Below are 17,476 nucleotides of genomic sequence, written 5' to 3'. Positions count from 1 at the left end.
TGTTTTGTAACTTTAAAACACAAAATATGATTTCGTTAAATTAAAATATAGTTTATTTTACCTCACAATTACAGTACTTATTATTCTACATTTTATAATTATACATACAATAAATAAATAAGAACGAACAGTTATCTGTACCGTAAATTGAATTTTTTTGGGTTATTTAACAGTACCTAAGTGTTGTTTGCACATTATTTTAAAACAACAAAATTTTTCATTTATAATTTGCCCTGCCAATAAGATTACATACAATAAATACATAACATATAAAAGTATACACTAATTATATCGAGCACCTTTTTATCACAACATACATACGTATTGTATGTCAATATATATTCTATAAATGAAGTGTTAATTTAGTAGGTACATCGTAATTAAAATGATTTCTTTTTAGATAATTCACGCTTACAGTTAATAAATACACTTGTTTAAACCATAAACTAATTTTAGAGCGTGACTCTTAATCCACTACCGTTAACAGAAATAAAGTAAAACATTGAAAAATTGGATACACTTAAGCATTAAAAAATCCGTACTTTATGTAAATAAAAGTTTCCATATTTTATGTTAAACCTACATGCACGAGACAGTAGCGTCTTCTTTTGGTCTTTTTATTACATTTTAACTGTTTACGAATTACGAGAACATTGCTCATTTATTTCTACTACCTAACTTACAAAAATCTGTCAAACATTTAAAATATAAATAAAAATAATTTCTTCAATATGTACAGAATACATTATCAGACTTTTGAATGACATTGATTATTTTATTTAAATGGCACTGAAGATTTCTAACGGTAAACAAAATGAAAACTACGATTCGGATAATTTTCTACTTAAATTCTTGAGAGAACTTTTTGGATCTGGAGACATACTACTCCAGTCAGTTTTTTCGCACAAAGATAAATTTTCGAAACACGAATTATTAGATATTTTCACGATGCATAATTCACCTAATTTATACGACTTACTAACGAGCGAATCTATCCAATTTTCGAGATCTTCCCCAAAACGTCTTGAATTAGCTATAGATGTTCTCTTTAAACTTTCTCTCTCTATTGATCTTGGTCCATAATCATTCCATTCCACGCTAAATTCTTTTACTTCTCCATTTCCAGAATGGAAATAATTTATCTGAGAATTATTTATAGGACTTCCTGACACATACTGAAGAGGAACTATTAGAAATTTAACTTGAACCAGCACTTCCCGTTCATGAACTAGATAAATTATCCATAATCCCGGTAATAATGGTTGCTTTAAAGACGGCTTTACAATTTCAATGGTAAAGTTTTCATCTAACTGAATGCTGCTTACTTCTTCAATATTTCCTGCAGGATTTATCCATACAAATGAAATATTATAGGTTCTTGTATGAAAATCCGTATCCGCCATAAACTGATAAATAAGAACAGGTTCTGAGTATGGTCCTAATGCCTTTAGAAAATTTCTGCTTACTTTTTCCTTTAGATCATACTCACTGCTAACGGTAATACTTTCTAAGCGTTTGGATATAGAAGTGAGTTTGCGAATAATAAAAAGGCTTTTTGGTTTACATAATAGTTCAAAATGAAATCCCTCATTTGTTTCAAACAATATTAGGTTGCCTTTGTACATATCCTGTTTATGATATGTTGTAATCTCCATGATTTTAGTAGAGTGAAATTGGCAATGTTGGTTGAAAAATCGTTTAGACTGAAGTCTGATAACACTTTGAGCAATGGTAAGAAGAGCATCGTCCACAAGACTCAAATCTTGATAGTGATAGACACTTTGCCAATATGAATCTACATTAGGAACTTCTTCAAATAATGATCCAAAGAGCCATCGTTCTAACTGGAGAATAATGGCTTGATTAATAACAGGTTCAAATTTTCGCGCGAAGAAGATCTGTTTATTCTCTGTGTTTTGGATTCGCATCCAGTCTTCTGTTTTAAAGTCATTAGGACTACAGCCACACCAATCTACAATATGTTTATATTGACATTTACAACCTAGTTTTCTTTTCCAGTTTGTTACATGGAGATTGTTGTCTACACTTCGATTACAGAATTCAGAATTTTTCAAGACAGTATGGAAAAATGATTCTGCTGGTAATAAAGTATATCGAAAAACTTTTAATAAACCTGTAACTAAATCTGCTGGAGTATCGCTTGCTACATAGGCCACAAATTTACGTGATAACGCCACCCAATCACTACCACCGTCTATTACGATGCCTTCCGGGAGTTTTCGATCGCCAATGCGCCACATATGATTATCACATTCAACAAAAGTTTTGTCAAGACCTTGTTTTTGAATGAAACGTTGCACTTCTCGTCCGTGAGACTTAACAAAGTTTTGGTGTGAATTAACGGAAAGAAAATTTATAAGCTTATCAATAGTCTTCACAGGATAATCTGATTCGCTCAGATTAATAATAAAATCCCATTGCCAGTCAGAGTGCAGAAGTTCATTCATACATGATAACAGCATTGTTAATAATGAAGCACCTCCCCAAATGGTTGAAAATCTATTTCTTGTCAACTTTAGAATATTTGGAAACTGTTTTTCTAGGATAAGCAGTTCTCTGAATAAATAGTCCTGCCTCTAAAAAAAATGTTTAAAAAATGTTAAAAACTATAGGAATAAACGAAAAAATATGTACATTACTAATAGAAATAATCAATTCAAACTTCAACTGTTTTATATTGGAAGCAATGTTGAAATTTACCTATAATGTTTAGGTAAGTAAATAATTTCTCAATAGTGCACAAATGTAACAATGTTAAATAGAAATGAAATATAAAATATATTATCTTTTTTTCAGTTTCAAGACTTTATCTATACTAACTTGCAAATTCGGTTTCGTTTTCTTACTTTAAAAAACTTACCACATCCACATGGATATAGAACATAACATTTTGATGAGCTAAAATGTTAATCAGTCTTTTTATTTGGCGCAAAGCACGTCCATTTAATGTAAGCAAAAAAACAATTTTAACTCTTTTTGCATTTAATAATGAATCAGTGATAACTGTTTGAGAAGTAGGTCCTAAAATTACAAAATAAGGTTTTATTTGTAATTTAAGAATTAGGCAATACAATACTTACTTTTAATTCCTGTTTCAAAAACATTAATTGTAAAATAACCCCCACAAACTTTATTGACATTTCCTGAGCATTTCATGTTGCATGAGGAGTCCGGAAGTTTTGCAGATGAAGGAGGTTTATCTGTTCCACAGAAGCACTCATTTCTATAATGGAAGATATATGTACAAACAAACTATCTAATGGTGAAACTAATTGAAAAAACAACAATGAATAACAAAATTTAGTGCATCAACTTGGCAATATCTTTTAGAGAGTCTACAACTTGAAATTGACCATATAAAGTCAAAATACTATTTTTAAGTTGGTAAATTTTGTTAAACGGTTTAAAGTTTTTTTTTTCAGTTTGCTACTAATCACTATAGAATCAATGAAGAATATATGTATTTATATTTTACTAATTTGGTAATTTTAATAGAAATAAAAACTAATAGATACTTACGCATACTGTACTCCAGCAAAAGGAAAACCAGATTGTAGACATATCCCCAAGCAGTGTTCAGGTGAATTAGTCTTTTCATATTTTGCATAAAAGCCACTTAACAATCTAGAATTATTTTTATCTTTAAAACATCCTAATGCCTTATTTTTAGTAAAACCATCTGTAGGACAGTAATGAGGTAATGAAGCTGGATACAATTTTTTCTCTTTCTCAGAACAAGTTATATTAGCAATAAACTGTTTACATCTTTGTGTTGTTGCTCTATGTATAGCAGAAATAGCCTCCTTGATGTCAATATCACAACTGGGAATGAAATCAAGTTCTTCTAATCGTAAATATGTTAGTACTTTGTTGCTACTTCTATTTGATTCATTTCCATTAATTTGTTTTTTCTCCTTTTGGGAATTTGAAAAAATTTGGGTATCTTCATCATCCAATAATCCAACTTTTTTAGCGGAATTTGCTTTGCCCTCTGACTCTAATTGATCTTTCTGGGGGTTCCAACTGATATCATTTTCTGTTTCATTGTGTAACGAAATAAACTGAATGGCAAGATACATTTGTAAAATTATAGTAAAAAATCCAAGTATAAAAAATATTTTGTATTTACGAATCCATCGCGTTCGTATGGTTTTGTTCACAACCATTGCACAGCGCAATTCATTTTTCGAAAACTTTTTACCCATATGTTTAATGGCTTAATATTTTTTCAATGCAACACTACAGTATGATCTTACTTAACAACAGGAATAAGTAATATCTAATCATTTAGATAACAAAAAACATTTGATTAACATTATGTGAGCATGGTTTGTTATCATTTTGTTATGATTGGTTATGATCATGTTATGATTCAATTCATTTCATAATATTCATATCTGATCGAACACGATCCGACATCTGATCAACCGATCTAGACCGATGCTGGACGGGCAAGAATCGATCGCATCAACTATGAACTGTAGCTATAGCAAGGGCACCATAAGCGTAGGCAATTGGTATATGACATAGGTACGTAATAAGTTTCGTTTGATTAAATTTTAATTATAATATGTATAATTAGAAAAACTTAAAAACATCAGTCGTATGCATGTAAGAAATACTGAATTCGCTAGGTCTTTAGGGTAGTTAATGCAAAAAATCATTTTGGTGGTGATGGCTGGATGTATATTAACGAGGAAGTGAACGTCACTTAACGTAACACATGTTACCACTAATCATATGTAACTTCATGATAAGCATGTGATAAGCAACTTCCCGACCCTCCACATCCCTCCCCACAGACGTTTTTGACCTCCATAAGAGGAAAAACAAGGCCCGACGTCTGTGGAAAAGACACCGTTTCCCGCACACCGTGCCGAAGTAAACGCTATTCAACGAGAACTGAAAACTCGTCTCACCGAATTCCGCAACGCATCCTTCGACGATTGTATTGCTCAGGCAGAAACACACCCCAGAAGCACTTGGAAAGTGATCCCTTCTTTTCGAAACTGAGCTCCCCATCTTCCTCCACTAAAACAGAACGGCTCCACCTACTCTTCAGACGAAGAAAAAGCTGCAATCTTCGCAAACTCTTCATGCTTCCCGCTACATAGTCCAGTGGACCTTGCTGACTTTCATGAGCGTACCAAAGCCGTCTTCCAAAACTTCGCCCTCTTGAAATTCGACTTCAGACACATTACCCCCTATGAAATCTCTCTTATTATCCGTTCTCTGAAAAAGAGAAAAGCCCCTGGCGCTGATGAAATTCCCAACGGAGTCCTCAAAGTCTTGCTGCCGAAGCACATTACCGCACTGTACAACATCACAAACGCCATCATGCGGCTCCACCACTTCCCTTTGGTATGGAAAGAAGCCACTGTCATCTGTCTTCCCAAAAATGGGAAGCTCCTCAGCTCTCCTTCATGTTACAGGCCCATCAGCCTGCTCAGTTCGTTGAGCAAAATACTTGAATCCATCCTTCTCAATCGGCTCTTAAACCATGTGAAGCAAAACAACCTTCTCCCCAATTTTCAACACGGCCCCGCCACCAACTCCTTCGCTTATACGAATACATTTCAGATAACCTTAACAAGCGGCGTCACACGTCCATGCTTCTTCTTGACGTCCAGCAAGCCTTCGACCGAGTCTGGCACGAAGGCCTTTATATCCAAACTTATCGCCCTTAACATCCCACATTTTTTAATTGGGATTATCAGATCAGATCCTCACAGACAGAAACCTTGGGGTCCGCGTTGGCTCTGTTCTCTCCGCCAACAAACCCGTCACGGCCGGTGTCCCACAAGACTACAAATTATTTCCCATTCTTTTTAACCTGTTTTGCGCGGACATGCCCTATGACACCTCTATTGTAACTACTCATTATGCTGACGACATTGCTCTCATAAACTCTGCCAAAACCATTCTCCAATACACAGGGAGAATCAATTAGTTTTTGCCCTGCTCCTAAACTGGTACCGGTAAGGAAACTTTCCATTGACGAGACCAAATCGGAAGCAATTTTCTTCTCACGTAGGATCCAAAAACCTCCCTCCGTCATCGTAAACAACCGCCTATCAAATGGAGCAATTCCGTCACATACCTGGGCGTCGTCTTTGACAGGGCCCTAACTTGGCAGCGCCACATCTCAGTCACTAGAAGCAATGCCATGTGTGCTTTCATCGCACTCAACGTAATCATCAGGAGCATTTGCTCCTATGCTATTCCCGTCTGGGACTGCGCTCTTCCCCACTGTCTGAAGCTTATATAAGGCACCTACATGCAGATTCTTCGTTTCGCACTAAACTACTCTGGTTCGTCAGAAACATCCAAGTTCTGAAAGAAACCGGTTTACCTTCTCTCCTCGAGGCTGCAATCACATTTGCGCCAAATCTCCGGTATCAGTGTCAGACCACGCAAACCCCACCATTTCGACACTCTCTAACTTCGCTCAAAATCAAACGACCGTTTCCGAACGCCCTGTTACCTTCTACAATGAGCCACTCCCTTTCGCTCACTTCTAGCTTCGCTTTTTAGCCCGAGTGTCCACCCATTACTTCAGAGGTGGACCACCTACTTCGACGGTTTCCCTCCTCAAACGCTCTCTTCTCCCCTCCACACTCAACCCCTTTTTCCAACTCAATCCTCTTCCCAATCCCAACCTTTCCATTTCTTTCCCGGGGATCTCCAAGCTCGAGAAATACTAATATTATTTACATGGATTAAATGTAAAATGTTTATCGAGCAGTTTGGTCCGAATTCGATGGATGACCTAGTTTTGGTCAATCGACAGTGACAATAGAAATACGGAGTGTTCCCACAAAGTCATCATTTCATAACTGGACGGCACTAACTCATTATTTATGGAAGGCTGTATAAACCTTCACAATGTTAGATTGGTTATCAACAGAGGGGCATCCAACACCATCGTTTATTCTGATATGGTACCGGAATGATGAATTCAAGCTTTGGCCAGAAGACTGATTTTAACTACAGCTACCGGAGAGATTTCACCAGTCCATGGATAATGTATTGTCGAAATTAGAATTGCAAATGTGATCTTAACAGTTGAGTATTGGTGACCGACATAGTGAATGATGTCATCATTGGATTGGGCCTTCTTCAAGAACATAGAATCGACTTAAATCTGAGAACTTCCATAAAGCGCATTGGTGGAGGGAAGAGATAGTAATGTCAAATTCCTAGACGAAGCTTGATGTCTATAAATTATCGTAGAAGATCGAATACTGTCAGCTTAATTTAGAAACGGTGCCTCCAACATATATGTCACGTCGGTAATTTTTTAATTATTTATTTTAATTACCTGATTATAATGCAGTTTAATCATTTTGGCGTGACTGGGGGTAAGGTACTAAGATGATAAGAAAGGCAAGAATTGAACATAAACTTTCATGAAAAGGATCTTCCTCTCAACGTAGATCAATACACCAAAAGTTAAGAGGGTTACTTACATTGATAGGAGCACCGCAATCATCGTCCAGGAGGTAGTGTCACCAACACTTAGAGTTTGCCACCTGTTACTTTTTGAAGGGTAGACTTTTTCCCTTCGCGTTCCCGAGTTGACTGATTGCGATCCATCCCCGTTCACGCGCTAAACTTTTGATGAACCAGTGATTATTTGTACATAGTTCAACATGGGTCATTCACTGGCTCTAGAAGTTTCTCTGGTTTAGCTGATTTAACGAAAAAACTGACGAAGTCCTTTTTGATGACTTCGCGAAGTTCAATAATTTTTCCAATGACCAGTGCTATCGAACTGACGTCAAATTCTGCTTGTAAATAGATAATTCTTTTCACTTTCTGCTTCGTTGTTGCAGAATGCCAAATACGCTTATTTTGCAAGTAAATGAACTTGATATCTGTTTTATAAATTTGAAAATAATAACAACGTTATAATTATGAAATATTTTATTAATTTTAAAATATGTTTTGAAGTCTAAAATGGTTTTTGAGTTTCCTTAAAACTTTACTGCGTGACAATACTACCGAGTCACTCCGAGAGTGTCGTAAAAGTCATAATAGACGACGAAATAGGCGAAGATTAGCTCAGAATAGGAAAAAGTGGAGGTGTGTGTCCATCCAGTGTTATACTTATGACGATGATGATGATATAAAGCTTCATTGGTAGGACGTACGCTCATAAGAAGTGGAGCATCATCGATACCTGTTAGAATAGTCAATTTAAAAAACTTTGAACAAAGGATTTGCTAAGTTAAGCGTTGGGTGTGTTTGAACCAGAAACTGAAATTCACCAATTGTGATTAGGAAGAAGAACTTAAGACGAAACCGACATCACTTCTTACAACATTATCAGAACTGGTGAAACGGTCAAGTAACCATAGCAAGCACTAAGTCAAACAACTGGAAGAACTTTTTGGCCGTTTTTAACAAGTCTTCGCATGTCAGGATCTTGGTAGGACCAACTTAACATTCCCCCGTATCAACACTGGAACAGCAAGGCCTATCATACAACCACCTAAAAGGGTTCCTTGGGCCAAGCAATAGAAAGTCAATAATCTCATAAAAACATGCATAAGCAGAGGGTAAAGAACCATCTCAAAGTTCTTGGACTTCCCCTATAGTGTTGATACCCAAGAAGAATGGTTTCACGAGATTTTGTATGGACTATAGGAAGTTGAGGGACATAACGCTGAAGGACAGCTGCCTTTTACACCGAATCGATGACTAACTAAATAATCTACCTGGAGCTAAATGGATCCCTACTCTTGATTTGAAAAGTGGATACTGGCAAGTAGATATGCATTCGCAGGATAAAGAGAACTGCCTTTACAACTGGAAATGGTCTATGGCAGTTGAATGTGATGCTTTATGGATTGTGCAACGCACCAGTCAGCATTTTATTCGGGATAAACTCAGGTCAAGTCCGAGACTAGGGTCAGGTTAGCGGACATGATTAGTCTGGAGACTGTCCAGTACTTACAGAAAAATACGTGGACGACTAGAAGCCATTTATAATGCAGTTCGTATGAAGTTGGGATTTGAAAATGACCGCATGATGACTAGATACAATCGACGAGCCAATTCTGGTGGGTTTAATAAAGGCGACAAAGTAAGACTGTATAATCCATCAAGACGGAAGGGACATTGCCCGAAACTACAATAGGTTTGGGATTCACCATTACTTAACGCATCAATGACGTTGTTTATCGAATTTAGAAGGGACCTCTGGCAAAAATGAAGATCTTCAATCTTGACCAGCTTGTTACCTACAGAGGCGACGTTACTGATTGGGACGATCAGTTTTAGGAGGGGGACAGTGTCACATGTATGTAGGCAACCCAACATATATAAGGGAAAAGAAGGCGATTTCTAGACGGCATATACTGGAAAATTCCAGAAAACTGTTGGTTTGTATATATAGTTGTCGCAAGATTGAGTGCAGTCAGTACCTATGGCAACCTATGGTTAGTACGAATTCGAGTTACGTGGCGTTACAAGGAAAGTAAGAAAGAGCGAAGAAGTGACAAAGGGATTATATAATCGTGAATTGATAAGTAATACTAATACCAAAAGTGTTGAAGAGACGGCAAACAATTAAATAAAAGTTGTAAAAGCGTGAGGTATTCATATTTGTGACAATATTGTTATAGAAATTATACTGCAGTAACAAATTCCCTAGTACCGGACAAGTATATTTTGATAGTGTTAAACGTTCGCCATAGGTACTCACACATTTAAATTAATTGCGCAAAAAACACATTTACGTGATTAAGTCCCACGTTAACCATATAAATGTGTGCCTATTTTGATAAAATAGTGTGCTTGTTGTCTTCCATATATTGTATTCCATTTCTTCTCTTTTATTTTATATGTTAATAATAGTAAGAAACCAGAGTCAAATAGGGGCAAAAAATTATTGTAGTAAAACCACACCAACGTTTCGCCTCTGGTTTGAGGCCTTATCAATGTAGGTTTTTTAATTGTCACCATGTATTGTTGGCAAACCGTCGAAAAGGGTGGTACATGAATCCCCAAAAAAACCATAGGTATAGATAAAATCATAAATATAAAAATATATTAAATGCTTGTATAAATAAAGAATAAAAAAATATAGTTAAAAGCAACTCTAAAAACTGGGGCAGAGCAAAACGTGTTTACAGAAACTTTTAGATAAATATATATCATCGTGATGAGACAGGCGTCACAACTGTTCAAAGACATTAAAAGGTTATAGCAAAAAAAAAGAGAAGTTGGCAAATTAACATCAGCCAAAAGAGGAAAGGATGTAATCGTAATGTTTTGTATCAATGCTATGGGACAATTTATTCCGCCTTTTCTCATACTTCCTAACCAAAGAATAAATAACCGTTTAATTATTAATGCACCCTCAGAAAGTGAAGCTGTAGTTAAACATAAGGGATGAATGAATAACGAAATATACCAACGAAATAATCACCAATTTTATTAGTACTTGATAGGCACTGGAATCATAAAACATTAGACGTTATTAACTTCTGTAAAGACAATCACATAACTTTGATTAGCACACCAGGACCGCATACTGCACTTAAGATGCAGCCATTAGATCGATCTTTTATGAAACCATTCAAAAATGATTATAATAAACGCTAATGTAAGTAGATGCGGACTAATGTCGGAGCTAGAATTACTGAATATGACTTAGCAGGTTTTGTACCAGAAGCATTTAAAAAAGTTGCACGTTATGAAATAGCAGAGGCAGGATTTAGATATTCGGGTATCCACCCATTCGACAAAAATAAATTTACGAATCTAGATTATTTACTTAGTGATATCAGTAATATTCCTCTTGACAGCAATAAACTAATTAACAAGTTAAAAGCAAGAAACATTGTTGCCATTGATGTGTTTGTAGCAACTAACGTAGTTTTGATAACTATTCTTTACTGAAATTGAACACACGAAATTCAAGAAATGAGTACGTACATAGGTTTGATAAAAAAAGTCTCATTAGAAATCCGTACTGTCATACTGCGCAACGGACAACGTACAAACGAGCGCAACTTCGTGATGATATTTCGTGTACCTTTTTTATTCCTAGCGTCGCGCATTAATACTCAAGCCATGTACTTTCTACTCCTATCTCTAGTTGATCTTTAGTCTTTTTGAATATATCTGAGGAAGAATAGATGAATATATCCAAATAGATCAGTACTCTACGGTCTAGGTTTTTGACATTTCAATTTGACGTTTTGAATGTGTGGTGAATTGTATCGTACGGGGATGAATAAAAGGTATTTAAAATGTCAAGATTACGGAAGAGTACAAAATTTGAAATAAGTCTCGGAAGTATATAGAGACTAATGAACTAAATCTGACAATTTAAAAAACAAAATTTAATAAATGATAAATTACGCATTTTCATGGCCGGAATTAGTTGGTAAGGCTCATCCCGTAACTAATTAAATGAAAAGGAACAATGGAATTAAATGAAAACATTTTCGAAGGTATCAAGCCAATGGTATTACTATTACGACAGAAAGATGTAAAGTGGAAGCTCAAGTGCCTCTTTGTTCTTTAGCCGACGTGCAATTAAGATTTCTTTGTCCAAATGACTTGGGTGAGGTTAGAGCTCTCTGTCAAGAATTATTTCCTATTGAGTATCCTCTTTCATGGTATGAAGATATAACATCGAGTCAAAGGTAATTGTAATGCTATTATGGTGACTTTAGTATTGTTAGACTGAATTAAAGATAGCTTCAGAATCACATTAAGCGTTTAGTTAGTTTAAAAGATTTCAGAATTTGATGGTGAAAGTTAAGGATTAATTTTAAGCAGGTTCTATGCCTTGGCGGCAGTATATAACCAAGTGATAATAGGACTTATAGTAGCAGAAATCAAACCTTTCTTATGCCTCAATTCAGAAGATATGGGTATCTTATCAAAGAGTTTTATAAAAAGTGCTGATGTGGGTTATATTTTGTCATTGGGGGTCGTGAGGCAGTACAGAAGGAATGGCATTGCAACTTTATTGTTAGATTCATTAATTAAATATCTAACGAGCACAGAAAAGAAAAAGGTCAAAGCTGTTTTTCTACATGTTCTGACTACCAATTCTGCTGCTATACTTTTTTATGAACGTAGGAAGTAAGTAATATTTTTATAATTACTATTAATAATTAACTAACAGTCTTGTGATTATCATTATGTGTTTAAGTTTAAGACTCATAAGAACAACATACATACATGATAAAGACATTTAAAAATATTAATTGTATAATATAAAGGTTTTCATAATTAAAAGAATTAGGCATTCATCTTCATTAAGTAAAATAATAGTAGTAATGTTGGTTGATGTTTTAATCTTATACTACCAGACATGGTGACAGTAGATAAACTTACTGTTGCCACCTTTTTGTAAACCAAAAAGCAGCCCTGAGGATGATTTTTGAGCACACATTTTACTAAAATTATTTTTTCAAAGAACCTAATCTATCTGTACTAGTATGATTTAAATTAAAAAAAAAATGTTATAAGATTAAAACATTGTTATAACGTTTTGTCATTCGTGGTGTATCAGACGTTTCACTATCTCTATCACTCATTTTTGTTAGCTTTTCGAAATAGCAAACAAAAGCCCGCAGCGGACGTATAAATTTTTATTTTCATGCACATTAAGTACATAAGGAGCAGTAAATCTCATTATTCATTAACAGATGGCAGACCATGTTTTGATTTTTTATTCCTAGTAACTTTTCTGAATTAGATAACGATTTTCGAGTGCTGACCGACTTTGTTAATGAAAAACCAGTTAGGTCGGTGGAAAATCTGCTTGGTTATGGTATATGGTATTACTTTCCTTTATTCAGCTGGGTAGAATATTCATCAATAATTAAATCACACCACTTTATTTTCTGTGAAGTCTTTTCTTTTGAATTTTATTAATTGTGTATTTAAATTGTAGTTGTTTTAGCTGAAATTGATTCTTTACGATTTATTAAGTGAACTGCATTTGACATTATTATTATTTTTAAATATAGCTGGTGCAACCTTTAATTAACATTAGCTTGTTGCCTTACCGTATTGCTNTAAAATTGTTTTCAATACTGACTTTCCTTTTTTAATGAAATACTTTTCCAATTTTTAATGAAATATTTTTAAATGCTTTCTTGAGAACATAATATATAGTCTGTTATTATGAGCAGATTTTACGCGTACAAATAAGGAATATATGTTAAATTTGGAATTGACTTCAATAGTGGTGAGGTGTGAGCTGCGCTTTCAATAAACCTGTTGTGCCTTTTCTCATATTCTGTATTATCATCATTTATGATTTTTCTTATACTGATTATATTGTACTACTATTAGACAAAAATTACAGTTCCAGTAAACAATGCTCAATGAACTACTATAACAGTTATCGTGTTTACTTTTAAAATTTAAACAAAATCCATACTGTTAATTTAATATGTCTGACAATACTCATTTAAACAGAAAAATAATCTACTTGCGCATGTGCTGTAAACAAGTGCAATGTTAAATTGTGAAATACAACGATTTCACTGATTAATAAATAATTTATATACCAGCTAATGACACGTTTTTCGTTCAGCGCAAAGTAGTAATGTAGTTTGATCACGTTTGTTTTGTGTTTTTGTGAGCGATTAGTGGACGAAAGACAATTAATGTTAGTATTTGTGATAACGGCTATTTGTTCTTCTTACAGTTGATGAAGACAAGGCGATAAAAATGAGTCGCAAATTACATTTCATAGGTATATTATTGTTATAGTTATGAAATGCCTGCTTCATAATTTCAAAAATATACCCAAAAAAGAATTTTAATTGATTTAATAGTTCCACTTATTACAATATAATAGTCTCCAAGATATCGATTTTGAACTTCTAACAATCGTGGCGCTCTTCACTATTTTATGAAGTTTTCAGGTCGGTTTTGATTTAACATAGGACTTCAAGAAGATTAGCAATAGAATGTTTTATGTTGTTCTTCAATAACCATAATTAACGGATTATACGCATGCGTAAGTAGGAGAGCCAATGTGGAATCGGCCCCCTCAGTTTATTTTAAGTACAGGGCGATCAAGACTAAAATGCAGTTTTGAAATAATCACAACTATGTATTAAGTGTGTGTGAGAATTCTGCTAATTTAATAACATATCCCCATAAAAAAAGTCTAATGGAGACAGGTCAGGTGACCTGAGGTCAAGGAATACCACCCTTTGGAAATGACAGCGTTTAGAAATGACTCGCTCACAACCATATACTTGAGGGAAAACACTCGGTATAGCAGTAAACAATTCAAATGTGTAATAATTAAAGTTCATCATTTCTGCCGACTTAGTAAAATCGCGGTACAGTGCGGCTAACTAGGTCANATTGTAGTTGTTTTAGCTGAAATTGATTCTTTACGATTTATTAAGTGAACTGCATTTGACATTATTATTATTTTTAAATATAGCTGGTGCAACCTTTAATTAACATTAGCTTGTTGCCTTACCGTATTGCTCAGTTAATACCAATCATGTGCTCAACTGGGTATAGTTATTTTTTTTTCCTAAAAAAGGTATGTGTACTTAATAATGATGAACTGTATGCATACTAATGACAATTTTTTTTAGTTGTGTAATTTTTCAAAATTCTTTTACTGGTATAATTGTTTAGAAAAAGCGAATTTGATTCTTAGTTTATCAGACTTATAACTTGCTTTATTATTGCCTTCTATAATGTTTTTCATAAATATTTTGTAGTAAGTCTAGAGAAGATAAACGGGCGATTGCACCCAACGAAAAATAACTGCCAAACAATTTTTTAATGTCGGATCACGATCGCGTTGCATTCAGTAGAATAATGAGGGCCTAACATTACTAACATACGAGAATCAGCAGAAATGTTTTGTACATGACTACACCAAACGAAAACAAAAGTATCTAGCGTGCTTCACGTGTTGTAATATCAATGTTACAATTATCTCTTACAAAACTACGATGTTGCGCTGAAACCTATTTATAGGTCCGCATTTTTAGTAGTAGTTAAAATGGAGTCGTGGATGACTCCATTATGTCAATTTGCAGCGTACAGTAAACAAATTTTTAACAGCAGATCTATAAGTCGTTTGAAAGTGGATTCCGATAGTGATACTGTATTTATAGCACCGTGCATAGATCATCAAAGCTTTACTTATGTAGTAAGTATCCATTTCCCATGAGACTATCAGTGTCTGCGTTTGACAAGAAACATGGAAAGAAGATAAACGATTTAAAGCTCCTCAAAGGGAAAGGATGATAAACCAATAAATATATAATACAAGTGACTTTTCAGTAGAACAAATGCATTCATTCGTTTGGAATTACATTTAATAAATTTGTTCGAAATGAAAATGTAAAGCGTGTGAGCGTCTCCTACTCACCACATGGGACCTTTCCAGATGGTGGAAATCGCCATATGTAGCATTTCTCTCACCACCACTTTTCAAAACGACTGGCGAATCAGTCATCGATGCTCTTCTTCACCTCAAGGGGAACCTTAAAGACAATTATTCTACCACGCATGATGATCACCATAATATAAAATTATTTCACACATTTAGAAAAATATGTATTTAAATCGGGGACTATATTGAAAAACAAATTTTTCATTTTGTAGCTATAGAATTTTATTATTGAGTTTTTGACATATTCCAATATCTTTTTCCGTTCTCATGAATAGTATAATTAAACAAAGGTACAACTTAATGCTTATATCATTTTTTGATTAAATCTATAAAAAAGAACTCTTCATTTCACTAACATAACTGTATACAAATACACATGAAATATGATGGCAGTGCAAAATGAAAAAAGAAGTAGGATAAAGCACATGTATTTGTCTCTGTATGCACAGTATATAGGAATATTCGAAACAGCAGGGTATTCCCACAAAGCAGATTATGATGATCTTTTTATGAATTGTTTGTTATAGCTCGTCAATCGAATTTACAAAATAATTTCTTTTTATTACAGTTGCCTAAAATTGATTGTTAATTTTTACGTTCAATAGTTATTTAGGCAATGAAAATACTCACATGTTTTGTATTTTTAAATTCTTATACTTTAATCATGAGGTTATGACTTTTGCGGCTAATGCGCGGCAGTTAATTATTTCGGTTAGAACTTTAAGGTCGTAGAACATCTTGGTAGATTATTTTATTTCTTGTATGGTTAACATCTTTGACGAGGATAGGACGCTGAATAATTTAACAGTATTTGTGATGTTCTTTTTTACCCTTTTTCATGTTTACGTATTCCCAAAATACTATCAGCAATGAAGAATAAGTTTAGTTGTAGATTAATAGATTCCTGTAAACGTTTTATGCTTATACGCACGATAGTGATACTTTTATTTATTTTTTTGTCACTTCAAGTGATTTTTAATGAAAATACTTAATTTCAACGTACTTTCAAAGGGGACTATATATAATAATTTATACAATAAAGCATTAATACTTTTTGTTTCATCACTATTACAATTTCTTTTAAATGTGAAATTTTAAACTAATATTCCCAGAAAAACACTAAATTAGTTAAAATGCAGATATTCGATTTGCAATTTAAATCACCACTTTACAACTTTTAATGAGTATTAGTCAAAGGAGGTAAATTCATTAATTTTAGTAGATACTTTTGCAGATTTAGACTACATAGCTTCTTGCCTTACTATTATTCCATAAATGGGAGGTGTAAAGATGGATTCTCATATGTTTTGTATATTAATGGAGGTCATCCACCTTGGAATATTTAATATCCTTTTTAAAAATGTAAAACTTAATATTAATTTTAAAGTAATCAAAAGCTATTTTCCTTATCTTTTATTACCGACTACATAAAATATGTATGTAGTACAGTATTACGAGGGGGAGGCTTATTCCCCTGGCTGTTAAACAACGTCTCAAAAGCTGTTTCATGGGTGTGGAGTCCCTCTTCGAATCAACAGCACATAGACCACTAGTCTCTATTTTGTAGTACTTGAAAATTTAAATTCAGTTATTTAAATATATAAACAGATTTTTTAGGCAAGTTATACAGCCGCAGTATTTTATTTTGTTCATTAAATTTTGTTGTTAAGGTTAAAAAATATTTACCGTTACTATGTTTTAGTTGTCTTATTTTTAAAGTGTAAAGCGTTAATAATGTGATAATTATTTGTACAGTATAGAGTTGCTAAGAGCGACAATTGACTATTCAATTTTTTAGTGTAATTGGTAGTATGATTGTGTTGAGAGTATGAAAAACTTATATTGCCAAATATTTTAAGCTTTAAAATATTTTTAATAGATTTTTTAGGTACCTGCACATTCTGTGTTCTCAAAAGAGCGAGCCAATAAAAAATATTTCCAATTTAAAATTGTTTTCAATACTGACTTTCCTTTTTTAATGAAATACTTTTCCAATTTTTAATGAAATATTTTTAAATGCTTTCTTGAGAACATAATATAACATTA

The 17,476-nt window shown here is 33.8% G+C and overlaps 2 protein-coding genes across 5 annotated transcripts in view; one reads left to right on the top strand and one right to left on the bottom strand.

Moving 5' to 3' along the window:
• Positions 1 to 25: 25 nt before the first annotated feature.
• LOC108737531 (xylosyltransferase oxt) lies at positions 26 to 4,477 on the bottom strand. 2 transcript variants are annotated; one of them, XM_018470411.2, is made up of 5 exons: positions 3,541 to 4,477; positions 3,102 to 3,244; positions 2,882 to 3,042; positions 1,467 to 2,597; positions 26 to 1,406 (listed from the first exon to the last, which is right to left on the bottom strand). In XM_018470411.2, the coding sequence occupies exons 1-5, from the start codon at positions 4,224 to 4,226 to the stop codon at positions 822 to 824; spliced, it is 2,706 nt and encodes a 901-aa protein (XP_018325913.1). In that variant the 5' UTR covers positions 4,227 to 4,477; the 3' UTR covers positions 26 to 821. The 2 variants fall into 2 exon arrangements, with proteins under 2 accessions (XP_018325913.1, XP_018325912.1); XM_018470410.2 differs by having other exon boundaries at positions 26 to 2,597; positions 3,541 to 4,475.
• Positions 4,478 to 11,087: 6,610 nt separating this feature from the next.
• LOC108737545 (N-alpha-acetyltransferase 60) overlaps positions 11,088 to 17,476 on the top strand; it is a 13,517-nt gene continuing 7,128 nt past the window's right edge. The window contains exons 1-3 of one of the 3 annotated variants that reach the window (XM_018470445.2): positions 11,088 to 11,419; positions 11,487 to 11,681; positions 11,815 to 12,126. In XM_018470445.2, coding sequence (XP_018325947.1) covers positions 11,403 to 11,419; positions 11,487 to 11,681; positions 11,815 to 12,126 — 524 coding nt within the window. In that variant the 5' untranslated portion in view covers positions 11,088 to 11,402. The remainder of the gene's footprint in view (positions 11,420 to 11,486; positions 11,682 to 11,814; positions 12,127 to 17,476) is intronic. The other 2 variants (XM_018470443.2, XM_018470444.2) reach the window with 2 other exon arrangements.

Source organism: Agrilus planipennis, unplaced genomic scaffold (genome assembly GCF_000699045.2).
Source record: "Agrilus planipennis isolate EAB-ADULT unplaced genomic scaffold, Apla_2.0 scaffold139, whole genome shotgun sequence".
Classification (NCBI taxonomy): domain Eukaryota; kingdom Metazoa; phylum Arthropoda; class Insecta; order Coleoptera; family Buprestidae; genus Agrilus; species Agrilus planipennis.
The sequence above is the reverse complement of the archived record's forward strand: the minus strand, read 5'-3'. Positions and strand labels throughout refer to the sequence as shown.

Bases quoted from the DNA above. Each gene is read 5' to 3' on its own strand.
- LOC108737531 (XM_018470410.2), bottom strand. From the start codon at position 4,226: ATGGGTAAAAAGTTTTCGAAAAATGAATTGCGCTGTGCAATGGTTGTG. The intron at 3,043-3,101 runs GTAAGTATTGTA...TTGTAATTTTAG, and splicing joins TTTTGAAACAGGAATTAAAA to GACCTACTTCTCAAACAGTT. The intron at 2,598-2,881 runs GTAAGTTTTTTA...CATTTTTTTTAG, and splicing joins TCTATATCCATGTGGATGTG to AGGCAGGACTATTTATTCAG.